Consider the following 27,255-nt stretch of genomic DNA (forward strand, 5'->3'; position numbering starts at 1 on the left):
AGAACTTGAACTTTTCATACTTTAGGTACACTTTAGGCTAATAATGCTTGCAATACATTTTCAGTGGTTTATGCATTGATTCATGCTATAATTAAATAAATAAATGTAACTATTCTTGATATTATAGAAATAAAACCGACCTTTTTCTTTTTTCTGTTTTTTTTTTTTTTTTGAGTGACACTGTTTTGCTACGTGCATACCTACAGTATATCGATGGTTTTTGCGGTGTGAAATCAGTGATACTCCGCTGGAGAGCGGTAATACACAGACACACCGGATGTTAGCCGCCATTAAATATCAAGAAGAAGAAGAGCAAGAAGAGCGAAGGCAGTGGTTATCGTTTTATACAATAACGACATCGTTTATAAAGTATGTGATAAGAAGTAAGAGATAACCACTAAGAACCTGTAATAATATATATTTATGCAGTAGTACAGATATGAAAACCACGTAAGGTACACGTTTTTCTCATCCGTTTCTTTTACGAAAGCACGCGAGTTTTCATGCTAGGTAGTTGCTCGCTCGTGAAGGATTTTTGCGTTTTGTCTACACTGTTTTTTTGTTGTATTATAAACCTCATCCGCTGAATGGATTTCTGTGTGTTAACTTGATGTGAACAGGTAACGTACGCTGTGTTGCCTTTTCGTGAGCGCGATGGCTACTCAGAGAGTGCTCTCTCAAAGCAAAGAGTCTCTGCTACAGAACTACAACAAGAGACTGAAAGATGATATCAGGTCCATCCTGGACAACTTCACAGAAATTATCAAAACAGCAAAGGTACATAGATACAGCGCCCTCTCTTCTCGTTTCTCTTCTGTTATTCTACAGCTTTCTCTGCTCTTTCCCATGTGTTGTATGTTTCTTACTTATGATGGAAAGCAGGAAAGTCAAGAAATAATACAGCATAAATGCTTCTTAATGGTAAAAGCTGAACTTTATTTATCCCGAGGGAAATTGTTCAATAGATGAACTGTTGGTATCAGCATCACTCTCATTTCCTCTCCTCTCTCTCAACTTGTTTTCTCTTTGCCCTCCAAACATATGTGGAGTGTATATATAGTGTGTATGTAATATTCTCACACTGTTTTCTTTCTCCAGATAGAGGATGAGACACAGGTTGCCCGAGCAACCCAAGCAGAGCAGGACCATTATGAGATGCATGTCAGAGCAGCCAACATTGTAAGTATAAGAGAATATACAACATACTCAGTTGTTTTTATTTTTTTCTGTCACGCAGATAGACACCCTGTATTTTATTTAGTAGGGAGTGGGAAAGATTCTACACTGTCTGGCAGTATCACATGTAACTTCTGTATCAACTTGTCCCTTGTCATTTATGATGTTTATACTGAGTAAAATGTTCAAACCCTAGACTACATATTTTCTGGTTGTACCATTCCTTTAAATGGAAATATTGTAGAAGTGCATAATTTCTACAAATGTCAGCCTGATATGTGTGGTATCTTTGTAAAGTTTGGGCTCTCCACTAGAATTTAAAATGAAGTTATCTTGGTTTGAGTCAAGTATGGCTGCGCAGCATTAATTTGTACTTGCTGACCAACTGGTAGGACTGTGGAGTTTGAGAGGTTAACGATAAAGTGAAATGCATCACAGCCCCGTGACTCAGTTTGTGGACTTGTAGGATTTTTTTTTGAGTAGCTGAAACACGTCTTCAATCCAGAAACAGGAACAGAAAAAACACAATCATTCATTTCTAAACCCATTTACCCTCTACTGCGTTGCTGTATCAGGTACGAGCTGGTGAGTCCCTGATGAAGCTGGTGTCTGATCTGAAGCAGTTCCTGATTCTGAACGACTTTCCCTCCGTGAACGACGCCATCAGCCTCCAGAACCAGCAGCTCCGCTCGCTGCAGGAGGAGTGTGACAAGAAGCTCACCTCGCTCCGTGACGAGATCGCCATCGACCTGTATGAGCTAGAGGAAGAATATTACTCCTCCAGGTACAAGTAGGCTCATACTTTTCCCCCATCCCACCGCCCCTCTGTTGCCCAGCACCATGTACTGTCTCACCTTTACCATTCACTGTTGAGCCCACGGAAGGGTTAAGTTCTGCCACCATCTAAACATGACACTTTTTGGGTTGAATTTATCTCATCGTCACATCCATCCATTCATCAACACAAATCATTGTTGAGGGTCGGTGTGATGGAGCTCATCTAAATAGGTGACTTTACATTGTTATTGATTAGAATATGCCTTGACTTTTTTCTGCTCTATGACGTGTGTCGTAATTGGTCAAAGTAGAGAGGACTTCAGCATTAAAGCGGTATACAACCGAATGTCAGCAGCGTAAATGTTTCCAGCTCTTGAACTATATATTTTATACATTAGTATTTTATACTATAACATGTATTTTTGGGCATTTGATGCAGTTTGAAAGCCAGAAAGCTTTTCTGGTGACAAGGATACATTTCATAATTCAGAACAGAAAGCATTGGCGTTGATCTACTGCTGGGTTTATTTCTAAATGGAGATCAGACTTTCAGTTTGGCTTGAGAGAAGTTTTAACAAACATTGTCAGGCACAATGGGAGAGATGCATGGTTTAGTGGAATGTAAGTAATGAGGCATTTCCTCCTAGTTCATTTATAACTAAAATATAATAAATCAAAGTAATGACCAGAGTTCATTAAAATCCATGAATTTAAAGCTCTTGCTATTTTATCCATGGATGAATTGTTAGATGGTTGTTAAAAGGCTTCTGGGTGTAGCTACACAAAGCTTCATAGGCAAAGTGAACTCCTTTTTAGAAGAATTACACAATGAAAGAACTAAAACTATATCAGAATATAGATTTTATAAATATGTCATTCATTCAAGATTATTTATATGTAATACTTTAAGTCATAAATGTAATGGTGATGGGCTATATGGTAGATTTTAAGGATGGACTGTGGATGAATGTTTGGTATAGACTGTAAAAGTAGACAAGACTGTTTCTTATTTATTGGAGGTCAAATATGAAGCTACTACAAGTTTCTCAAGTAGACGTTTTCTGTAAAAGCAATTAGGTTATTTTTTTAATTGATTCCGTCCTTAAGATCACACGCGACTCAAGCTGTAACCATGCAAGTGGTGGCCAGCACACGTGGTGTGGTTGTACATGTGTGCCAGTTTGTGCCAGCTGTTCCAATAGACCCAGAATGATTAAGCAATAAAGTAGAGACAAAACACTGTAGTAGTTTGTCTTGTTTTCTGTGACAAAGTATTAAGAAGTATCTCTCAGTCCTGTTTGGAGCATGCTGGCTGTGGGCCTTCCTTTCTCGCTGCACTCGCTCTGCTTTCTCCTCCATCAGCAACTAATCGCACCTTTTTGCTGAACTTAAAATCAACAGTTAATAAGCCACACCTCTGACTACAGTATCTAGTTAATAAACAGCTGTTTTATGCGTTGATCCAGTTTCCAGTGCTTCTGCATAACCTCCATGCTTCTATCGTATGTGTGACCTTATGTGCTCCTCTATGTGTATGAATGTGCTTATTCTGACCTGCCGCTCTCATCTGCTCCTCTCTTTCTGTGCTGCACTGATTCTTTGCCTCCTACTGGTTTCCGCTCCGCAAAGCTACAGTCAATGGGACAGCACTGATCTGCCACTGTGTGAGGCCTACCGCCGACGAGACAGTTGGGCCTCCCCAGGAAGCAGCTGCAGCTCTACCCAGGGTGAGCGAGAGGACGTGGAGGGACCTCCTTCACAGGAGACAAACCCCCAACACCACCTCAACGGACACGGGACATCCTCTATAGAGAAACCATGAGGGGAAAAGTGGACACTGATTGGAACACTTGTGCTCAGTTTGTACCGAAGTAATTTGGCTCATTTAGTTTCCATTACACATTGTGAACTAGTGTCTGATTAGGTCTGCCACTGTAACGTGTTATGGAGAAAAACTTAAACTATGGCATTGAGGATTTCTTTTGTGTAAACTGGTATTACAGGAAAAGAGTAAAATAAACTGTACTAAAAAAATACCTGAAGAACTCATATCAAAACAATGCACTGTAAAAGGTATTAGATATAACATTCCCCTCAGTTTAAATGACTTTTTCAAAATGAATTAAAATAGATTTGCAAACAGACTCATATACTATATATACAATACTGATGGACAGTATAAAAAATGCAGACAACTTGATGATTTTTTAATGTACCTTTGCAGCATTTAAACCAGTACACATTTTTTTATATTCTTATTTTGGACTTGACTTAAGTATTGAATATGTGTGAGTGTTAGTTCTTATATTTTGTACCTTTTTGTTTTTGTAATGTTTTATTTCTGCTTTTCTACGCCGTTGAGCACTGGTCGCATTAAAGAGCAACTTAAATCTTGTTGTTTTATGTTTTTAATCAAGTCAGTACAACTCAGTCCAACACGTCTTATGTTATTCCTGTATTCCTTATTATGGGTTTATTTCCTTGGTCATCAGACAATCCTGAACCACATGATTTCTTCAATGTGGAATTCTCCTTTAACATAACACATCACAAAGCAAATATACCTAATACAGATAACCACAAGGAGCTATTTACAAAATAAAACACTATCTTGGGGGGAGTCTGATGAACAGTTGTTTGAGAAAGCCAGTCTGCTAGTTATCTTCATGGATCATCTGGAGGCTTCAAGAGACATCAAGTTGATTAAGTATTCTTTTTTAAAAAATTAACAAAAACAAACATCCAGCTCCTCAATATCGTCGATTCATCTTCTTGAACTTCTCATAATGGTAGTCATCTGTAGCCTTTTCGTTGTTTGGACGTTTGCGGTAGTTGGGTGGTGACGATGCTGTGGAGTAACAGAAGAAGGTATAAATCAGATCATAGGTTTTATTTGTATAAACCATGTTCCAAATAAAGTCACTAATGCCAGAGTTTATAGAAAGATGTACAGTGGTATCGAACTGCGACGGTATACTATAAGGAACAGTGTGTAGTGGTGTACAGTCTCTTACCTTCTGGACCTGGTTTCTCAGTGTCTCCCACACGTAGCGGCCTTGCTTTGGGCTCTTCCTCTCTACGTCTGTGGTGTCTCTGTGGTGCATTCACATCCTCGTGATAGACTGGAAAAAAAGAGAAAATGTAATCTTTTCACCTCTCATCACGTTCTGGTGTCCTCTCACTATTTCAACCCCAATGTTTACAGACTGACAGAACTCACAGCGATTGTGTTGGACATAGTTGACGGCGATGTTGGTGGGTACAAATGATGTGCCGTTGTCTTTTTTCTTGTTCCTCTGTTCTGCCAGAAGCTTGGCTTTTGCCTCCTCTGTGAAGATAATGTTCTTTATCTTTGCACTGAGAAAGAAATCACAGAAACAGGCTATCAGTAACAGAGTCGCATCCTTTCTGTCAGCTAGTCAAGTCTCAAAGCAGACTACTACTGAAGATTCTACTCTTGAAGATTCTAAAAAAAATTTAATCTACAGGATCATTTTGAGAATCTTCTATACGTACTCAATGCCAAGATCGACTTCAGGAATCCCACTCAGCATCTGATTGGACAACATCTCCTCCGTCTTCTTGGCAGAATTGACTCGGATGCTCTCAGGCAGCTCATACAGGTGGTCCTCTGCGTTCTTCACCTTGACTTTCTGTTCCTCGGCTTCCACCAACCCCTTCTTCTTTTTCAGCTCTGTCTCAATATATTTCATCCTGTGAGGACAGATTCATGAAAAATATTTTTAAATATTTCTTTGTAAACAACTGTGTGTGAGTATGCATAACTGTGTCCGAAATGTTGGGGATTACAATCTTGTTTGGCATTTTAGATGTGCGATAACTATTACTGGAAATTCACTCATCTTTCAAACTAAAATGGCCGATCTAAACCAAGCATGTTGGCCCTCCACATTTAGATAAACCAGGTGTTGAATATTGCTGTATAACATAAAGCTATACTCATGCAGCGAAATAAAGAGCTCTAGTTGAGGTATTGGATTGGGATAAATCTGTTCACCTAACTGAAGTCTGACCAGTGTGTGCCCACTGTACTTAAGTCAGCACACTGTGAATACCAAAGAGAGTGAGAGTGTGTACCTGTATGTGTGTGTATGTTACAAATGTAAAAACAGACATACATGTCGGCATCCTCGTCTCTTCTGTTAGTTTCAGCAGAAAAGGAGGTGCCCAGGTTGAGGTCCGTCTTGTCTTCTGTCCTGCATGTGGAATTGAGGTCATCTTGGGTCAGATCAGTGTCATATGTGATGGCACACATTTTGCATTTTGTAATGACATACTAGTACATACATAATATGTTAATAACACTGCGTCAAAATAATTAAAGCAGTCGCCGATTTACTCACATGTCCCTATTCCTGTCTTTGATTTTCTTCAGGTCTACAACCCCTCCAGTCTTCAGTTTAAAAGGGTCATTCTGTGAGAAATGTTTATTTTATTAGCCAGTTAAACACACACATATTCTGGTTAATTCAAATAAATTCAAAGTCAAAAAGATCACTTACATCAATTTCAGCCTCGGGCGGCAGTTTCTCTCCTACCAATAGGGCGGTAAGACTAAACAAAAAGGAAATATAAATATTAATTTATATCTCATATGTTTCTCATATTATACTTCAGAGACTTAACCTTTTGAAACGTGTTCATTGTTTGAGAAACAGCATTACAAGTGTTACATTCACGTTACCTGACTCCGGTCTGTCGTTTCCGCAAACTTTGAAGCTCTTTGGCCTCTTCTACTTTTGATCTAAACGACCAAAAAACACACACAAATTAAATGACATTAGCTAAATATACAGCTAAAACCAAATACACAAAGTCCGATAGTAAATAGGTAGTTTTTAACTTTGATGGAGCACTTGGCTGAGATAACGTTAGTCGGTTAGCTAACATAACGTTAATCTAGCTAGAAAGTATTTTTGTTCATGTTGTACAGTTTCAATAAAGTACTTTACCTGACTTCTTCGGTTGTCTCGTCCTCCTCCACATCTGATGACTCCCTTCTCCTCCTAAAGTTTTTGCCACAAGGCATTTTCAACGCAGCGTAATGTTATTTCAGAGCTTTAGCAAAATTGCGCTTGACGATAGCAGCTGGCTAGCTATCGAGGGAAAACTTTAACGAACGTACAATAATAGCGCGTCACTTCCGCAAATAGGACAAAACTCTTCCGTTCTTTTCAGGGAATCACAACAAACATGGCGACTTACGGACATGTCGGCAGGTTGTTGGGTATTTCAGCAAGACTTTCGCGTCCGTAAGTTTATCTGTTTGTCCGCTGTGAAAGTGCGATGTCATGTCATTGTGCTTTTTTCATGCTTGTATGAATGCATCCAGTCCGGCTGACGTTAACTATTAGCGGCTAGCTAGGTAGCTAAGTTGCAGAGTGACGCAGATTGATTATTAAATCTCAGAGCAGCGTGATGTGATGTGCGTGTCTGTTATTGTTTAGCTCTTTAGATCACAGTCAGTTATTAAAGTTTTTTGACACTGTTCAACAAAGATGACTCTTTAATGTCATACTATAAAAAAAAACTTTACAAATGTTACTGAATTAAGTTCACAAATAAATACACCCCATTCAAGACGCCTCAAATCGAGATTTAGTTGTTGTGACCTTTGTCAGCAGTTAACTACAGCCTTGAGCCCATGTGAACATCCGGGCATTGTAATGTTTCATAAGTTATTTTTGCAAAACTACAAGTGAATAGCAAGCCACAATTAATAGAGAGGATTGAGGTCTTAACTCTGACTGGACTCTCCTGTGTAGCTTTGATTTTATGAACTCAGAATATTCTTGCTATGAGCTGGCAGTGCCGCTCATATAGGACATATGAGCCCATATATGTTCTGTTGTTTATATCTGTGTTTTAATTCCAGTAATCATGATATTCTGCCTGTAGTATAGAAGCTAATCTATATTATTAAGTTGGCTAGGACAAGTCAAATGATAACTATACAACGTAACATGTGCTGCATCAGTCATTGTAGGGCAAGTTTACTTATTATCCCATGTAACAATTTGTATTACTTCAGCTACATGTTGTGTCTTGTGTCTTATGTCTTACTCGACTGATTACTCTTTGAATCTCTTACTGCCACATCCACAAGTGGGAGGGAGGAAATGAAACATGATATGACTAACTGAACAAAATTTTCTGATTGTTGTTGTAGTAACCTTTTGAATCTCTCATATGTGTTGTCTCAGTCTTGCTGGCAGTGGATATCAGAGCGCCGGATTACATTGGCCTTCACATAACACAGGAGTCTCGAACAGATGGCCACAAAACCCCCATTGGGTTGTTCCTGGTTTGTACACCTGCAGCATCCTTGTGGCGCTCTACCTTGGAGAAAACACCATATAATGACTGTTGTTACATTCTTGTTCTTTGTGTTTTGTCTATTTCCAGGAAGGACCATGTTTGTGCAGACGCAGGACACACCAAATCCTAACAGCCTAAAGTTTCTGCCCGGTCGTACAGTTCTTGAATCAGGAACTATGAATTTTTCCAGCCCTCGTGATGCGCACTGCTCACCCTTAGCCAGGTATATGACCTCTGAAATACAAGGTTAATGAACGGAGAGTATTAAATCGTTTTCACAGCAGGCATTTTGATATGGCATAGCAGGAAAAGCACAGGTTTAAATAATAATGTTGATGCTGGCTTTGTTCCACCATTTCACACCTAAATGGAATACAGCCATTATTATTATTAGTTACACTTGTGAAGATTCATTCACCTGCCGTACCAGTAGGATGAGAACCAAAGCCAATGTCTGTACTCACAAAATAAGTTTTAATTCTCGTTAAGCACTCGCAGTGAGACTTCTGTGTGCTCCTCAGGTTGTCCTTGAGTCTGCAGACAGTGTCCTTAAAGCTGAGCACACTGTTCCTCTATCTGTCCAATCCAATGCTTATAAGTGTGTGAAACACAGTGTGTCTTCCAATGCATGATTAGATACTTTCTGTTACTGTGTTGCCTGTTTGAGCGTTTACATGTAAATGAGGTTAAAATCAGTCAATGTTAATAGTTCTAAATTGAGATACTGTACATGCTGTAATAAATGATATATTAGATTAGAAGATGAAATACACGCGTGTGCATAGATACATATCTATGTATATCTACAATTTTCTTTTTTTAAGCATAATCTCTATTATTGGTTTGGTTTGTATAGCCTCACTTTTTAGTATTTCAAAACATTTTAAAATGCTTCAAGTGTCAAATTAACTCGGTAATTCGTCCCAAATGTACAGTAACAAGAGTTGTCTTTAGGCAGCTTTTCAGGATTGATGGAGTCAAAAGTGTGTTCCTGGGCCCCGACTTTATCACCATATCAAAGGTAAAACCAGGTCAAGTTACATACTGTATACAGTACCTCATAGTGTAGCACATTGTAATGTCATTGCTTGCAATAACTTTTTTTCTTTTCTGTTTCTTTGTAGTCTGATGCAAATATGGAATGGAAAGTAATCAAGCCAGATGTATATGCTGCCATTATGGACTTTTTCACTTCTGGACTTCCTGTTGTCAATGAGGACAGCAAACCTAGTGCAGATACAGGTAAGAATATCAGCCAGCCGTGCAGGGCAAAACACTGAAATAGACAGAACTGGTAGGACATGCTGTTTGTGAACGCCAAGGAATCTCCACTTGTCTTTTCAGCACCATCAGATGATGATGATGAAGTAGTTGCTATGATCAAAGAACTGCTGGATACTCGAATAAGGTAGCTTCTTGTGAAGATGCACTCTAATATCAGCGTCTGTACGTAATTACCATGGCTTTCTATCCTTTTTCCACACTTATTGATGTTCTTCTTTCCCAGGCCAACAGTGCAGGAGGATGGAGGTGATGTTTTGTATCGGGGGTTTGAGGACGGCATTGTTAAACTGAAGCTGCAGGGCTCCTGCACCAGTTGTCCCAGTTCCATTGTTACTTTGAAGAGTGGAATCCAAAACATGCTGCAGTTTTACGTCCCCGAAGTTGAATCAGTGGAGCAGGTTTGTTCTCCTGCCAGAGGATACGTTGTAAACCTGCTGCTTAATTTAGTTACAGTAATGCACACTTCTTCTTTCTGAATTCTCACGAATATTTTGTATTCAGCCATGTTTTGGTTCACAGTAAGGGCTGGGATAGCGATTGATGTATAATTAAACTATATACCTTGATGAAAAATGTTAACAGTTATCATACTGCAACAGGTGTATGTTATGACAGTAACCAATTTGAATGCAAAAAACACATGTTGCCTGTTGCCACCTCTTTATTCTCTGCCATCCACTCAGATATAGGAGCAAATTCAATACCAAACTGCTTGATTTATTAAAGTGCAAAACAAATGATATCTTCCTCTATTGTGAAATATATTTGTTTTTTAAACTTCACATTGTCTTTTAGATATTAGTAGTTTTGTTTTATTATTTAAATGCTTATATTTAATGCTGAGTATACTACAGGCCTACAATAATTTGTTAGAATAACATTTTAGAGTGGCCAAGCCTGAAAACAGATGTTTTATGTTGTAAATTGTATGAGCACTGTATTTTTAAATTACACTTTATGATTAGATAACTGTTTATATTGGCGCATACCTTGTCATTACTCATAATTACCAGCTACAGTCAGCACACATACATTTATAGGGCAAACAAACTCTTCAAAAATGCATTAAAGAATAAGCAGTGGAAAAAGTCTGTCCTACTTGAAAACATTTTTTAATTTTTCTCACAGGTGAAGGATGAGGATGAGGAGGAGGCTGTTCAAGTTTGAGGATGAGGAGGAGGCTGCTGAAGTTTGAACTACACTGAAACCAGAACCACATTTACACATTCCTCCCTCCCCCGGCCACCTCCTTTAATGCAAGCCATAGTTGCAATAAAATGACCTGGTGTATAGCGTAGCTGTGTGTGACAACTCATCATCATCATCATTCATCCAGATGTTATTATTGATTCTGGTAGCAATTTTCTGTACAATGACGGTATTTTAAAATATTGGGACAGAAAAGCCCAGTCATAGAAAGTGATGACTGTAGAGCTGAAATCAGTCGTATTTATTATTTCACATTGTTACACCTTTTCTGAGTCAGTCGCTTGTCAGAACAGCCTTTAGCGCTGACATACATATACTGTATGTATATAAATAAAGTTTATTGAAATATTTTGACTGCTGTATTTTGTTGTGTATGTGCAGTGAATAATTTATGTGCTTTATAACTACTTTTTTACATGCCTCTTCCAGTGTAAATGTATAAGATTATAGTTGCTAGATATCACTGTCACAATCATACTCTTTTATGAACAAATTTTAATATATTTTTTGTAATTTTCCATGTAGAAATACTTTTGACAAATGCGAGTTGCATTTGTTGCCTGGCATTACTAATTAAATCCTTGGGGCTGTAACGAAGATCATTTACCCTTGTGTTTCTGGGAGTTTGGGGGTTTTAATGACAGGAAGAGGCGTTTATATTCTATGATAATGCACGTTACATGTTTTAAGTGTAAAAAAGGTGGATTCTGATATTTGCCTTTTTTTCTTTTATCAAATTTTATTTTATTTTATTAAAACAAAATTGATTTGGTATTCACCAGAATTACAGACCTGGCAGTGTAGGAATGGCTTTTGATGTACTATATGCAAAAGTGTAGAGGAATAAAGAAAATATTTTAAAAAATATAAGTAAATGTAAGTAAAAGGTGAAATACAAATTGTACACAAAAGGTGTGTGGGTTGTGCTGGAGGACTTTGGACTCAAGTAGTATTTCTAAAATCCTGGCTAAGGCCCTGTACTGAAGACGCATTTCATGTAATTTTATTGACAGGCGATTGGTTAGTTAATCCAAACAATTATCGAAAATTTGCTATAGTGCTACATTGTTTTACCAGATTTTACATTAATTTGCAGTTGGAAGACAGCACAGGCCTGTCATTGTGCAGTGATGTTGATTTTAGCTGCAATGAATAGGGCTGTCCTGCCCACGGATCTGCATCCTGATGCCACGTCAGGAGTGCCTGCGTTGATAGGTGCAACCTGACTGACAGGTCACTCGACCAATCAGAAGGCGGTATGGAATTAGTTGGTTGGCTCTGATTCAGTGAAATCAGAAGGGGGCGAAGCTCATCGGACAGGCGTTCCCAGCTACCAGAGTATCTGTAACTGGCAGGCAGACTGTAGACATGTGTGGTGAGTACTGAATAAATTCTACATTTTTGTTATTCAGACGGAAATGTATCGTATTCCCCATTTACTAGAACAGCATTTTAATCAAATATGAAATACTGCTAGCATTGTTGTGTTAGGTTAAATGTGCAAGTCAGTTGAAATTAGCTAGGGGTGGCTAACGTTGACGTTAACCTGAGTTAGCGAATGTGAGCTAGTGCTGCCGATGCTATTAGCTAGCCAAATATAAAGCAACCAGTGTTTAATTCTACTGAACATGCTGTGTGATGTGAAGTTAAGAGTGTCTAACGGCAACTCGACATCCGCGAGTAGCGTCAAAATGATGCCCTGCTTTCTTCCTGCTAACGCCAGAGGTTTGCGGTGACATTACGTCCATCGCGTAACTTTCCACTTGCGTAAACCATAAACACTCTAGCGTTAATAGAAGTGGTTGAATGAACACTCCTGTATGGCTGTCATACAGGACTAACGTCAAACTTTGATTGAGAAAGTACCCGGAAAATGATGTATTTGGTCATGATCAGTTTGGGAAATGTAGCAGAGATGCTTTTTTAGTATCTATTACTGTCCTCTAATGCCTGTCTCCTTCTCACACACACTTGTCATTGATAACCTCTCTGTCTGTCGTGCATCATTGTCACTACAATCTCTGACCAGACCAGATAGACTAATTGGTATTCTTAGGATACCAAAACCAAATGCTTCTCTGTTAATATCTACTATCACAGTAAGATGTCATTTTGCTCTGGTTCATTTTTACTCTTGTTAAACCTATTTCTTAAGCAAAGGTGGGTCTTATGATTTTTGCCCGCTTGCTGCAACACTTTCCCAAGGCGATTTGGCCCTCACTGCCTTCCTGGATCACCTGCTGTTCTGAATGCATGCTCTGTTGAACCAGGCAGCCCTCTGGCTCTACATTAGCATTTATCTGTCACTGCTTAGCTGTGTAACAGGGCTGTATTTCATGCCTTCCCTTTGACAAATTAAGATACTCCTCTCAGTTTGAGTTACTTGCTGAATAAAAATTTGTCAATTAAATGACTCCAAAACTCCAAAATTTAAAATACATATTTTCCCTCTGCCCATAGTGCTATTTATCTATGTAGATTGTTTTGGTGTGAGTTGCAGAGTTTTGGAGATATCGGCCATAGAGATGTCTGCATTTTTTTCAATATAATGAGACTATATGGCACTTGGCTTGATTTATGTGGGCCTGTTATTGTACGAGAATAGTCTTTGAGTAAGTTTTGTAATTGTACACAAACGACTCTCAGTCTGATTTTACAGAGTGACACTGTAAACATCTTAAAATTATATGCAGTTTTTTGGACTAAAACCAAAACCTCTTGAATTAAATGTCTTATGTTACTGTGACAGTTACTTCCTTTTCCCCAGACAGGAGATATCAGCTTGCAAAACGTTAGGGCTATAGATACACTCCATTGTTTCTAAGCAGGTCTTACTGCCCAGACAAAACATTATCTGTTTTTATAGTGCAGTAACCCCTCCTGTAAGACTAGTTTCTCAGGCATTACCCACCATAGAGTTTTGACGTGGAAACCAAAATAGTCGAGGCTGACATAACTAAGTAATGCTTGTCCCACTTTGTCATTTCTTAAGGAATCGCATTACATTCTTCTTGGTTTCAGCTGCCGCCTTGACATATTCATTCTTATTAGTGTAGATCAGAAATTCATTATTGTCGTACATCGACTTCTGGTGGAATTGTATTGTGACAGTATGTTTTTGGTTGTACAAAATACAATTGTCGAAGTTAACGATTCCAAAACAGTGCTGAATTAACAGTTAACTAACACTGTCACATGGTAGAAGCTGCACTTCTAAGCAGACTTTTAAAGGAAGAACACAGCACTGAATGTGAAAGTCATTTTGTTCTTCTCCCCAGGAATCTTTGCCTATCTCAACTACCATGTGCCAAGGACTCGACGTGAGATCCTTGAGATCCTCCTCAAAGGTCTGCAGCGTCTGGAGTACAGAGGCTACGACTCAGCCGGTGAGAGAGATGGGAAAAGGCTCTTATCACCAGCACACACTTATTTGTTTTATCAAGCCTCTTTCATTCACTGTCCCCTCACTTTCTGCCTGCAGGACAACTATTCTGATAATGCCACCAAGTTGCTGATAGTATTTACAGTGTGTCCAATATAACATTAATGTAACATAAGAATTGTCTTATCAATCACACTTACTCATGTTTAGTTGTTCTAATGAGTTAGGAACACGAAGCAAGACTGATGTTCGCTGTGAAGTATTGAACAGCTATTATCATGTTGCTGGGTTAGACTGACTGCACCACTAACAGAGCAAATGTACTTTATGTTAAGTCTGTTTGTATTCCACGCAGGTCTTAAAGGTTTTTTCTATGATTGTGTTGAGTGTTACAGCATGTTATGTTGGACTTCGTTCTGACATTAGACCAATAAAACAGGACATTACTTGCCAAGTGGTAAAAGCACCATAATACCTTTTTTTTTTTTTTTTTAACCAGTTAATACTGAAGAATTTGATCACTGTAATTCTCATGTTTTATTTTTTTATATTTTGTCAGGTGTGGGAATTGATGGCGGAAATGGCAAGGAGTGGGAGTCAAATGCCAAGTCCATCCATCTGATCAAGAAAAGTGGAAAAGTGAAAGCTCTTGATGAAGAGATCCACAGTAAGCTGAGATGAAATTGTTCACTTGACAAGAATCAATCATTAACAAATGAAGCTTTGATTTGTCATCCTATATACTGTGGTACAGTTATGATACTAATATTCTGTGTTTGTTTGACTTTTAGAACAGCAGGATATTGACCTGGATGTGGAGTTTGATGTTCACCTCGGCATTGCTCACACCCGCTGGGCCACCCACGGTGTACCAAGCCCAGTTAACAGCCATCCGCATAGATCTGACAAGACAAATGGTCAGTTGTGTTAAAGATGGAAAGCGAACTCTCTCCACACGGCTAAACGTTTTACCTTGTATTTCACAACGGTTCAGTCAGTTTTTTGACCTGGGTGTAGGTATCTTGATATCTTAAAGTTTATGATAATCTTTTTGGTCTGCAGAGTTCATCGTCATTCACAATGGAATTATCACCAACTACAAAGACCTGAGGAAATTCTTAGTGAGCCAATATCTAATAATATATATATAATATAACGTATTTTTCATCACTCTAACGGGAGACAGGGTTAACTCTCTCTCCATCTCCACAGGAGAGCAAAGGCTACGAGTTTGAATCAGAGACTGACACAGAGACCATCGCCAAGCTGGTGAAGTACATGTATGACAACCGGGAGAGTGACGACATAAATTTTTCTACACTCGTGGAACGGGTCACGCAGCAGCTGGTAAGGACCTGCTCATGCACACCGCTTCTGCGGAAGTGATCAGCAGATAGAAAGGCATGTCTGATGTGTGTGTTCTTCCACCTGGCAGGAGGGAGCTTTTGCCCTGGTCTTCAAGAGTGTCCACTACCCGGGAGAGGCAGTTGGCACAAGGTACGCTCCCACTGATGCTGTCAAACTGTTAGTTATTGCAGATTAAGGTGTTGTTGGCTCATAAAAATGTTGCTGTGCAGGAGGGGAAGTCCCCTGCTGATGGGAGTGAGGAGTGATCACAAGCTGTCCGCAGATCATATTCCTGTGCTGTACCGCTCTTGTAAGTTTAAATTTCAGTTTTTAGTCTAGTTTGTCCACATATGATTGCATAAGTGTGACTGAGGCCCAGTTTCTTTTCTTTCTTTTTATTTATTTTTTTATTTCTCAGCTGCTAAAGACAAGAAAAGCTGCAGCGCCCTACCCAGGACAGACCAGGACACATGCCTGTTCCCTGTGGATGAGAAAGCTGTGGAGTACTACTTTGCTTCTGATGCAAGGTAAGCAGATACCTGTGTCTTTGCATCCACCTTTACAGCATCCAAAGATTCTCTATGAAACATGCTCACCATTTCCGTACGTCTCCGTTTCATCTGTGGAGTGTGTTTGATGTTGTTTTTTTTGGTCCGTCTCTCTCGTCATGACAGTGCAGTGATTGAGCACACAAACCGGGTGATCTTCCTGGAGGATGATGACGTGGCTGCTGTGATGGATGGCCGGCTGTCCATCCACAGGATAAAGCGTAGGGCCGGAGACTATCCAGCCCGCGCCATCCAGACCCTGCAGATGGAGCTACAGCAGATCATGAAGGGTGAGTGGATGGTCAGCCTTTGTTCTGTTCACTCCCTCCCACCATACATTTCTCCTGGCCATATTTGCAAATAAATTATTGGTACACTGCCTTGTAATTTTGTGCTGAACCCTGTTATTATTGTGCGAGTCTTAACGGGAGATAGCTGAACTGGCTTTTAACAACCAGCCCTTAGGCCATCCTTGTTATCCAGGTAGTTACCACCGTTCTGGATCAGTTGCACCCCCAGGGAAGCAACTGTCATTAAAATGACCCCTGACTTATAGGACTTTATTACCCTCACCATCCCTCTTGTTGTTTTTAGCTTTGAGCTCCTGCACACAGGATATGAAATGAATCGAAGGCTAATGAGTGCTAAAGTGTAAATTTCAGCTTTAATTTGAGAGTATTTACATTTACATCAGATTAACGGTTGTAGGAATTGTAGCTCTTTTTATACAGAGTCCCCCCAAACTAAAGGAGTGGTTCAACATTTTTGGAAATATGCGTAATTGCTTTGCTGTTGAGAGTTAGTTGAGAAGATTGATTGTCATGTCTCAAATCTCATGTTATATCTTGTTGTTTTAATCCGCACAAAAACCAGTGTTTAAAGGCAAACGGTCATTTTTAACAGGAGGTTGTGTGTCGGACTGTTTCTTGGCTGGGACCAGTTGCCAGGCAAAGAGTGGAGACTCTAGGAAGTTACAGGTCCCAGCCAAGAAACAGTCCAGCACACAACCTCCCGTAAAACACTGATTTGTAGATTTTGGCTTTAGAGGTACTGGAAGGTGGATTTTGTTACCTTCCGAGAGAGCCAGGCCAGCTCTTTCTCCATGTTTCCAATCTTTGTGCTAAGCTAAGTTAACTGGCTGTTGGCTGTAGTTTCATATTTACCGTACAGACATGAGAGAGGTATTGATCTTCTCACCTAACTCTCATCAAGCAAGCAAATAAATGTGTTTCCCAAAATGTCAGACTACTCCTTTTTAAGGGGAATAGGGCCGCATTTTCATTATTCCACTATTTTCATTATTGATTAATCTGTCGAATAGTTTCTCGATTAATCATTTAGTTTATGAAACGTCAAAGTAGTGAAAAACATCTATCTTCACTGAGCCTAAAGTGATGTCTTTAAATTGCTTTTTTTTTCTTTTTTCTTTTTTTTTAATCCGACCAACAGTCCAAAATCAATATTACTATCTTATGACAAAAATGCGCAGCAAATCATCATATTTGAGAAGTTAGAACCAGCAAATATTTAGCATTTGTGCTTGAAAAAATAATTGAATCGTTTTTTAAAGGGGACCAAAGTGTACAGTATTGGTCAAATTTACAATCGTCTGCTTTATCCTGCTGTTGTCCTTTTTAAATTAGGGAACTTAGAAGAAAAAGGGTGCCTTGCACTGTTTACCCAATATGGATGTAAACACCCTTAAAGACAGCTCTTTAACATCATGGTCATTGTTTAATTTCACACAATTTATTTATAAAAAAAAAAACAAACATTTTTTTTAAAAAAGTGTCCCTGCCGCACTACCTTTTACTAATTTGTGAGTGTGAATTTTTGTATTTCCTTCTTCTCCATCGACTCTTCCTCAGTAAACCAGCAGAGGGCAGAAGTAAACTGATGTTGGCTGGTCTTGACATTCCTTTGTGGTCCTGTCATTACTCAGCCTCTCTTCTCCGTTTCAGTTTCTGGAGCCTTTCTGCTGAATAACCTAATTCGCATGACCCAAATTGCTGTCAGAAGCAGGCTGACAAACGCTTGCATATTTCAGTGCCACAGTTTATTATTGATGGAAAAACACTATCTCCCTGATGTCTCATGTTTGTTTCCCTTCATTTAAGTGATGATTTACCCTGTGGCTCTGAATATGTTAATAAAGCAACAAAAAGACAGTAACTCCCTACATTAAAACCATGTAAAGATTTTTCTTACTCCTCTGGGAAGCTGTGGTTTGCATGACCCTTCTCAGATGGCCTCATGTGGGCTCACACTTTATAAAAAGACAATCACTGTGTTGTCAAACAGACATTTACCTTTTTTTTGTTTTTTTTAACTAGTGTTGGAAATGTTTCCCTGATTTCTGGTCCTCCCACCACAGGCAACTACAGTGCCTTCATGCAGAAGGAGATCTTTGAGCAGCCAGAGTCTGTGGTCAACACCATGAGAGGGAGAGTCAACTTCGACAACAACACAGGTTAGAGTGGGGTCTGATTCGTTTTCTCAGTGGAGCATTGATGTAATAATAATAATAATATGAAAACACTATTTTCCATTCTGTCCCTTTGTGCATTTTGCTCAAACGACAGAGCTAACATTAACAGAGCTACATACATACATATGCTACATACTCCCATGCCATGGGCTCTTTGTAGCCCTTTTTTTTTTTTTTTTTTTTTTTTAATGAGGTGGAAAATAATGGAGCAGAGTGATGGATTAGCTGTTCGGTTTGCTTTTCAGTGATCCTGGGTGGACTGAAGGACCACATCAAAGAGATCCAGAGGTGTCGACGACTTATCCTTATTGCCTGCGGCACCAGTTACCATGCCGGGGTGGCGGTGAGTAGCCACTTACCAAATGCTTTTTCTTCTTTGGTGAAAATGCACATAATGGAAACATGTCTGTATTGCCATCCACACTGAATCCATCAGACTAGTAGGAAATGTGAATTGTGGACACAGGTGTGAGGTTTGTGTGCTGGCACATGCTCTGCTTGACTGGCTTGTTTTAACAGAATGATACTGAGCAGTGCTCTGTTGCTTTCCCAGACCCGCCAGGTCCTGGAGGAGCTAACCGAGTTGCCTGTCATGGTGGAGCTGTCCAGCGACTTCCTGGACAGGAACACTCCCGTCTTCCGAGACGACGTCTGCTTCTTTATTAGCCAGTCAGGTGGGGAAGCCGATGCCATCTGGACTTGATCTAGTGCACGTTCCCCCAAGTCCTCCACTTTCCATCCCTGGGAGCCACTCTAGTTCTTCCTGATTTATCTTTTCTTGTGCTCAGCTTGAGTCTTAGCAAATTGTTGAGTCAAACTTGTACAGCACAGTGGAGTTTTCTGAATGTGTGTGGGGTTTTTTTTTTTGTGTGTGTGGTATTTCTGTGGTGGTTTTTCTGTGAAGCTGTTTCAAATCAGAGTCTTGTATGGTGCAAAATCTATTTCCTAACAAACTAATAAATCAGCATTATTTTCTTTTGTCAGAACTGTTACATTGCAACTGTCATGTTTTTCCATTCCTGCCAATCCTCCAGGGGAGACTGCTGACAGCCTCATGGCCCTGCGCTACTGTAAGGAGAGAGGAGCTCTGACTGTGGGCATCACCAATACAGTGGGCAGCTCCATCTCCAGGGAGACTGACTGCGGAGTCCACATCAACGCTGGGCCTGAGATCGGAGTAGCCAGCACTAAGGTGAGCCTCTAATGTTTTTACCATAAGACACATTTATCACACACTCTCATAGACACTAAGTGACTCAAACAGTACACGTGAATCTTTTCTGTGTTGGGGGGAATCTACATCTACAAACATGTATTTTTCAGATAAAGGGTTAGGTCGCACAAAATGCAATAAAACTTATTTTACTTCTTCCCAGATTGCTGCTATAAAATAAATTTAAATAATTCCCTCCTCTGAAATTATGATCGTAATTTTTAATGCAAAAAACTGATTGGTTCCAGCTTCTCAAATGTAAATTTGCTGGTTTTCTTAGTCTTCTATGATAGGAAATTGAATATTTTTGGGTTTTAAACTGTTGGTCGGACAAAAAACACACAAGACACTATAGACTAAGAAAATTATCATCAATTGCAGCCTTAGTTTTAATTGATATAAACCTGCCAATTTTCTAACTTTTCAATGAAGAATGTTTGCTAATACTTTTGGACAAGACAGACCAGTTGGTGACAACTCAAGTGAATGTACACCACTAGCAGAGATTCATATGTAAATTACCAGATACTGCTAACTCACTAAGCCCCACTGAACTTATTGCTCAGTTGAGAAAAGAATGTAATTTCTTTTTTCTGTCACAAGCACGTGTCCGAGTTAGAAAGTGTACCTCATATCATATCACACCAAAAATATTTGCATGGATAGATGTCACCCAAGTTAGAAGAAACATACTTTTTTATATATATATTTATATTATATTATATTTTGGCTGAACTGACCCCTTTTTTTTTTTTATACTGAGCTTGAGGAAACTGTACACCAATTTGTTGCATCATCTCATAAATGAACTCAACGCCCACTGACACTGAATGAAACCCAGATGAAAATTCCATTGTAAGTCTGGCCCCGCCTCATGGAAGCTGACATTTTCCTCCACTCTGATCCCACGGGGAGTCGAAGTCGCCTGATATTCTCATCTCAACTCATGTAAAGCTAGGATCCTTGATTTTTCTATCTCCACCCACCCACGCCCTTCTCGAAACCAAAAGCATTTGTCAGTTTGGACTCAGAGCAGAGAAGTGGTGGAGCCCGGCACCAGCTAGTGAGGAGAGATGGAGAATGAAGCAGGTCCCTCCCTGGCCCAGCCCTTGGGCTTGGCTCAGCGACTATTGCGCTGCTCCAAAGCCCGAGAGCACGCCTCGGAGACGCCATCATTTACTGCTTGGCTGGCTGGGCCACACACCCACACCCAGCTCAACCAAATGCTGCAAAACCTAGCTCATCAAATCATTGGAGAACATGTATCGCACCCAACTGCTGAATGACTCCAAATGCATCTACTTGGACTCTATTTTCTCTGTTTCATGCTAATTTGAGTTTTTTTTTTGTGAACTGGAAAAAAGGAGGGGGGAAAAAAAGGAAGAGCTTTTTCCAATTACTATGATCACATTCAAGTTTTATGGAATAAGTTGAGACTTGAGACAAAGTACTTTGATGCTATCAAAAGGCAAATCCTTCTGGCAGGTCAACTGACTGGGAATTGAAGAAGACTGCCTTGATGAATTACGTAACCATATCCATTGGGAATTTTCAGGGTTACAAAGTTTGTTTTCTCGTCCACAACTGTTTCTGTGTGAGAGAAATCTGACGTTTTTAGCTTTATGTAAGGGTGGTCACCTTTTGCACGGTAAAAGTTGGCATGTTCTTCATGAAAAACACAAGTTGGTGACATGAACACAGAAAGACACCACAGTTTACTATGTGGATTAAATATGTTGCCACATCTGACCAAACAGCGCAGGCTGTCAGAGTTCTGAGGGACTGTGGTTAGCGTGCTGTCAGGGGTGGAAAAAAACAGTATAAAGGTTTTACAGCTATTTTCTTGGCCCTAGACACTGGCATTTCTGAGTCCGGAGGGTCCCGTGAAATGACTTGGCTTCACCTGAGCACTGATTAAATCTCCCAAATGGGCATGGAAGGCCTCCAAACGTGCTCAGAGATGAAGGAACAGAGAGAGTGGGCGGTGATGACGGCAGGCATCGAGTCTCATATGTGCCGGGGTTGTGAGCTTTGCTCTCTGGTGTGATGTTGTGTGTTCACCAAGTTTTCCAGGATGAGCAGCACTAGCTTGACTGAGCTCAACTGCATGCATTTTAATGCTTCTTGGCATGTACTGAAACCCACCTTGCCTTCCATTTCTCATCTGGTGCAGATTATCAGCTGGAGACAGAGTTCACTATGAAAACAGGGAGACAAGAAGTACAGACTGCAAGGATTCTACTGAAAGAGAGGCTCAAGTCAGGATCTGGTTGCTGCTCTTTGTATTCAGTATTGTGCTGTAAAACAGGAAAACTACTACCTTTTTTAGTAATCAGGTCACAACAAGCAATATTGGAACGTCCAGTGATAGTTTTGTGACCATTTCTATATTCATCCACACATCATCAGACAACTGTTGTCTTTATTAAGCGGTGGATAAGAAAACCAATGAAATATTTAAAAAAAAAAAAAAGGGGGGGGGGGCTCAATCACTGCACAGCCCCACCTCTCAATATAGTGCTAAGATTAATAACACTCTGCTTTTCTGACTTTTTGCTCTGCAGGCCTACACCAGCCAGTTTGTGGCCCTGATCATGTTTGCTCTCTTGATGTGCGATGACAGGATTTCCATGCAGCCCAGGCGCCGTGAGATAATCCAGGGCCTGAGAGTGCTTCCAGGTAAATCAAGCCAAGTATCCTGGTTCAGCCAGGGAAGTCCTGATCACATGTGAGATTATAATGTATAGGGATGGAAAACCAGCTCACAGAGCAAAGATCAAGTGCATCCAAAGCCTGTTTGATTTTTGTCGTTTGTTCAAACAATCCTCTTGGAAGATGAAGCTAAGTGATGAGAGAGGGAGAGGGAGGACTGGCTATTGGCTGTAGGCCCTCGCATGCTTCTCTGGATCTAAAGCATATGATGGCATGTCCCTAATGGTAAACTAATGAGGAATGTCTGGCCACTCTGCTGCTCCCTGCCCAACATTATGAGTCTGAGTCCATGTGACAGCAGCAGCATGTTGACACAGTATTTTATTCACGATTATGCATAGTTTTCTTTTAAGTTTCAATCATATCTGTTTTTCTGATATGTCTGTGTTAGATCTGATTAAGGAGGTCCTCAGTTTGGATGATGAGATCCAGAAGTTGGCGACAGAGCTGTACCAGCAGAAAAGTGTACTAATCATGGGCAGAGGCTACCATTATGCTACCTGCCTGGAAGGAGCATTGGTGAGCAAGTACAACCTTCTTTTCCACCAGCTTCGTCTGAGTTTTTGTTTCTTCTTGCACTATTAAAACTGCTGTTATTTTATAAATCAGTAATGAAGTGTCTCTCGAGGGCTTTATAAACATAATGCCAGACTGCAATAAATATTTTACCCTTTTTTTACTCCAAAAAGGTTGGTTTTCAGTGATGAGTTATATAATAGATACTTTTCTGACTGTACATCTCACTCCTCCTTTTGAATAATAAAATACTGAGCAAAGCAATTTTAAGTCTTAGAAAAGCGGTGTTAGTACAGACATGGACTGAGGTGTAAACGGTAATGACAACGTAAGCTGAGATTTTCTTAACCTGTGGATGTTTTTCATCCTGTGTAGAAAATCAAGGAAATCACGTACATGCATTCCGAGGGAATCCTGGCCGGAGAGCTGAAACACGGCCCACTGGCCCTGGTGGATAAACTCATGCCAGTCATCATGATCATCATGAGAGACCACACTTACAACAAATGTCAGAACGCCCTGCAGCAAGTTGTTGCCCGCCAGGTAAGACCTATATACACACACCCCAAAAAATTAAATGTAATGGATATTTACCAACTGTTGATTTATTTAGGAAATATTAAAGCGAAATGTTTAAGTCCGTAATTGCTACACAGAGCATTGAAATCATCTCATCAGTCTTGTCTCACCCCCCCCCCCCCCAAAAAAAAAACAAAAAAACAAATTATGATTTGTCTTAAATATCCTGTTGCAGCCCTAAACCCATAATCATTGACCCTGCAGATTATTAAATGCTCAGGAAACATTTAAATGTTAAATTTTAAAGTCCCTGAACTTTTGATGACCACAGCACGTTTTGCATGTTAGGCTAATTTTCAAGGTCCTGACTGTGCCACACCTCTGGTCTTTCACCTCAATAAATACAAGGGAGGGGTCGGTTCAGCGTGACATCATTGCTGTTAGTAATCTGCAGCACATGTGGGTTTAATAGGTGTGAAAATCAACTGGGGGGCAGGTACTTTTCAGATTCAGCTTTTTGCCACACGTATCCAGGTTTAGGATTGACAGATGATTTGCTTTGTTCGATGTACAGGGCCGCCCCATTGTGATCTGTGACAAAGACGATTATGAGACCATCAAGAACTCAAGCCGCAACATCAAAGTGCCTCACTGTGTGGACTGCCTGCAGGGCGTCCTGAGCGTCATCCCGCTGCAGCTGCTGTCCTTCCACCTGGCTGTCCTCCGAGGCTACGATGTAAGTGCTGTCCCTTCAGGCTCAGCGGTAACTGATCCTGACTGTTTTGCCAGATGCGAATTTTTTTTTTTTTTTTTTAATACCTCATCTGTCACTTAAAACACACAAATGCAGTAAAATATCAGTTTCTCAACTCCCACATCTCCACCATTTGCATCCGAAGTCATCATTCTAACTAAAAACGTTCAGCATCGCCAGTGTTTACATAGACTGTTCACTGTAGGAAAATAGTCATAATAAGTGTATACAAGTTGAGAACAATAATTTTGACATTTAGTTAGAGATGAACTGTCCAAAAAATCCTGCACCTGCTTATACAGTGTAATTGTAAGCTCAGTGTCCCTGATCATCTGGCTGTGTACCCCTTGACTGCTCTGAAGGCACAGAGATCCACTGCCAGAAATAAACAAAATGCAGTGTTTATATGTGCAGATCATAGTGTTTTAACTCACTTAAACAAGTAACCTAATTTTGAGTCGAAGCATGTAAACTTCCTTATTTCAGAACCCTGTAGTGAAGGTGCGAGGACATTGCGAGGATTACAATTACATGTAAACACCTCAGTCAGTGCAGACTTGTCATTGGTTCATTTTTAACAAACAAAAATCCCTGTTGGCAAAGAACACCAACTGTCACTATTAATAGTGTTTGTATTATTGCGTCTGTCTCCGTTTTTTAGATGTAGCTTTACTATTTAAACAGGATTGCACTAGCTGTTTTAGCCTTTTTGTATACTTCACTAGCTTTGATTTATTACAGGATGTCAAAGTAAACAGCTTAACTGAAGTGGCATGTAAATATAGCCAGTGTTGATGCTGGTTTTGGAGCACTTCATTTCAGAGAGACGTCCTGACAGCGCAGCCCAGTTTCTTTTCGTTTTTAAGTCAATAACTACTCACAACAGAGCCAAATTGCACTGCTGTTCTGACAGAGAAGCAAACATTTATGTGCACACAGCTCAGTCACATGCTTTGCTTTTTTTTTTTTAAAGTATGTCTAAGTGTTCTGGTCGAGGATTTGAGAATTATAAGAGCAGGGCTATCAAGCTGCCATATTGCTGGCTCGCACATTAACGTTTTTGTTAAGATTCTGGTGAATCGTACTGGATAGTTTGACAGTAGCATTAAGTCAACAGCCGAAGCCCTGTATTACTTGACCATTTGAATGGCTGTTGTTTGTCATGTAGTAAGTGACCTCTTCTGTTTGAACACAGGTGGACTGTCCAAGAAACCTGGCCAAGTCTGTGACAGTAGAGTGAACCGCACCATTCATCACCTAGCAACAAAAGCCTGGCGGACACGTATTCAAACACACAGAGACGGCGAGGGAGCGTCTGTATGCAGAAACCAAGAGAAGACCATGTCCCGTTTATGTGTCTCGTGTCATGACTCTTTTTAATGCAATGTTTTACTCAACAGTTGCATATCATCTATATCTCACTGTCTATTTTCTCCAACACCATTGACATCATTGTCAAATTACTGTTAGAGAAGTTGTTTTGTTCGTGGTGGCAGGGTCTGGGCTCGTACTGACATATATCTCCATTACTCTCTGGGTTTGTGAAGCCGTAGCAACTGACAGTGGCCATTCGGGTTTATTCACTTTCCCGCTCCATGTTTATTTGTGCTGATTAGTCTCACTGGGAGCATCTGGGAGCATCTTGGAGCTGATGTTAAAGCTGTTGACTGACAGAAGTTAGGTTTTAAAGACCTTACTGGCTCTTTTGTTTTTTGGTTGTTTTTTATCCTGTAGTGCAATGATTTGTAGTTTAGTTGGGATATTTTTCTTTGGCAGCTAGTCATTTGAAGCATCTTTACTCCACAGTAAGAAAAGTAAATCATTCCAAGCCCCAGGTCACCGCTTCGTAATTGCAGCGCAGTTTGCCAGGTTTGACTCCGTTTCTCTCTCAGACTTTTGTCTGAGGACACAGAAATTACAGCAGCATCACAAGTCAGATAACAGAAAAGATTGTGAATACACTACTGTGTAAAATCTTCTTGGGTAGGTTACAAAAGCATGTTCTCGTGTATAAACCTAGTGTTTCTGGCCATACACTGTTTCTGCTTTTACTACTTGCTGTTTAGTTCTTTATTTTACTGTTTAGTTCTTATGTTCAACTCTGTTGCTTCACTGCTCAAAAGAGAGACCTTATTGCTGATTTCAGGTCTCCAGTTTACATTGAAATTACAAACTGAATTCAAGCGAGATGAAGTTACTAACCTGAAGTAGAAGTTGCACCCAGTTGCCGGCCCATGCCCTGCCACCACGACTGCTGCAATATTGGAACCATTTGATGCAAATCTTTTTTTGTTTTGTTTAATTTTCTTAAAAAAATAAAAATAAAAATTTATATTATTGACGTTATGCTTTTGATTTGAAATGTGAATGTTACTGTCACTTGAAATGTCCTGTCAAAGCAAAAATCTCATTGGCTTTGGCAGTTGTAAACCAAAACATGTTCATTTATATTGTTTTTGTAGCCAAACATGTACTGATTGATTGTGTGTGCTATGAAGATACATCAAGGCTTAAAAGGGAGCATATACAGTTTTATGTCAGTATGTCAGACTGTAGATGTTTATGTAGATATCACCTGTGTCTGTGATTCCAAATGTCTTTCTTTCAAAGGTCAAGAGTGCTGTTGTACACACAAAGTTGTGTAGTGAAGAAATGGGAGCTGCTTGTTTTGAAGTCAGTCACATATTTTAGGTTTAAAGATATTTATCTTGCTTTTGTAATCAAGCCTTAACTCCCCCCCCTCCCCCCTTTTTTTTTCTTTTCCCCAACATTGAGCTTCTCCCAAGCCAGTGAAAGGGTTTGAAAACGGGACAATGTTGTTACAGGTACTTTTGTAACCCTCATACTTAAGCAGATTTTGATTTCTTGACTGGAGGCATTGACAAAGGATGCTGCAGTGAATCCTAGCAACATCTGTTGGAAGCTGTTGGGTTACTGAGGGAGTGGGGCACTATTCATTAGTGGAACTGATGCATTAAAGTGTCAAATACT

At 39.9% G+C, this 27,255-nt stretch overlaps 4 protein-coding genes across 8 annotated transcripts; 3 read left to right on the forward strand and 1 right to left on the reverse strand.

Annotated features, from left to right (window-relative positions):
- The first annotated feature begins 211 nt into the window (after positions 1-211).
- med22 (mediator complex subunit 22) lies at positions 212-4,347 on the forward strand. Of its 5 annotated transcripts, none has more exons than XM_044196200.1 (5): positions 212-369; positions 621-777; positions 1,099-1,179; positions 1,752-1,960; positions 3,566-4,347. In XM_044196200.1, exons 2-5 carry the CDS (start codon positions 655-657, stop codon positions 3,762-3,764), a joined length of 612 nt encoding a protein of 203 aa, XP_044052135.1. In that variant the 5' UTR covers positions 212-369; positions 621-654; the 3' UTR covers positions 3,765-4,347. The 5 variants fall into 5 exon arrangements, with proteins under 5 accessions (XP_044052135.1, XP_044052136.1, XP_044052138.1 ...); XM_044196201.1 differs by having other exon boundaries at positions 242-383; XM_044196199.1 differs by having other exon boundaries at positions 286-455.
- lg5h9orf78 (linkage group 5 C9orf78 homolog) lies at positions 4,344-7,117 on the reverse strand. The gene is made up of 9 exons (XM_044196196.1): positions 6,927-7,117; positions 6,659-6,718; positions 6,477-6,528; positions 6,318-6,388; positions 6,093-6,170; positions 5,470-5,667; positions 5,174-5,310; positions 4,968-5,075; positions 4,344-4,801 (listed from the first exon to the last, which is right to left on the reverse strand). The coding sequence occupies exons 1-9, from the start codon at positions 7,001-7,003 to the stop codon at positions 4,704-4,706; spliced, it is 879 nt and encodes a 292-aa protein (XP_044052131.1). The 5' UTR covers positions 7,004-7,117; the 3' UTR covers positions 4,344-4,703.
- On the forward strand, positions 7,082-11,133 carry nfu1 (NFU1 iron-sulfur cluster scaffold homolog (S. cerevisiae)). The gene is made up of 8 exons (XM_044196197.1): positions 7,082-7,226; positions 8,178-8,278; positions 8,380-8,515; positions 9,247-9,313; positions 9,417-9,534; positions 9,637-9,700; positions 9,800-9,974; positions 10,705-11,133. The coding sequence occupies exons 1-8, from the start codon at positions 7,168-7,170 to the stop codon at positions 10,741-10,743; spliced, it is 759 nt and encodes a 252-aa protein (XP_044052132.1). The 5' UTR covers positions 7,082-7,167; the 3' UTR covers positions 10,744-11,133.
- Positions 11,134-12,010: 877 nt separating this feature from the next.
- gfpt1 (glutamine--fructose-6-phosphate transaminase 1) lies at positions 12,011-27,255 on the forward strand. Its single transcript, XM_044197982.1, has 19 exons — positions 12,011-12,160; positions 14,064-14,171; positions 14,727-14,834; positions 14,959-15,084; positions 15,230-15,288; positions 15,380-15,514; positions 15,603-15,664; positions 15,745-15,824; positions 15,933-16,041; positions 16,189-16,352; positions 18,437-18,532; positions 18,796-18,893; positions 19,104-19,224; positions 19,585-19,742; positions 22,328-22,442; positions 22,867-22,994; positions 23,367-23,534; positions 24,085-24,246; positions 25,460-27,255. Exons 1-19 carry the CDS (start codon positions 12,154-12,156, stop codon positions 25,502-25,504), a joined length of 2,049 nt encoding a protein of 682 aa, XP_044053917.1. The 5' UTR covers positions 12,011-12,153; the 3' UTR covers positions 25,505-27,255.

The sequence above is a fragment of the Siniperca chuatsi genome, linkage group LG5, assembly GCF_020085105.1.
Source record: "Siniperca chuatsi isolate FFG_IHB_CAS linkage group LG5, ASM2008510v1, whole genome shotgun sequence".
Lineage (NCBI taxonomy): Eukaryota > Metazoa > Chordata > Actinopteri > Centrarchiformes > Sinipercidae > Siniperca > Siniperca chuatsi.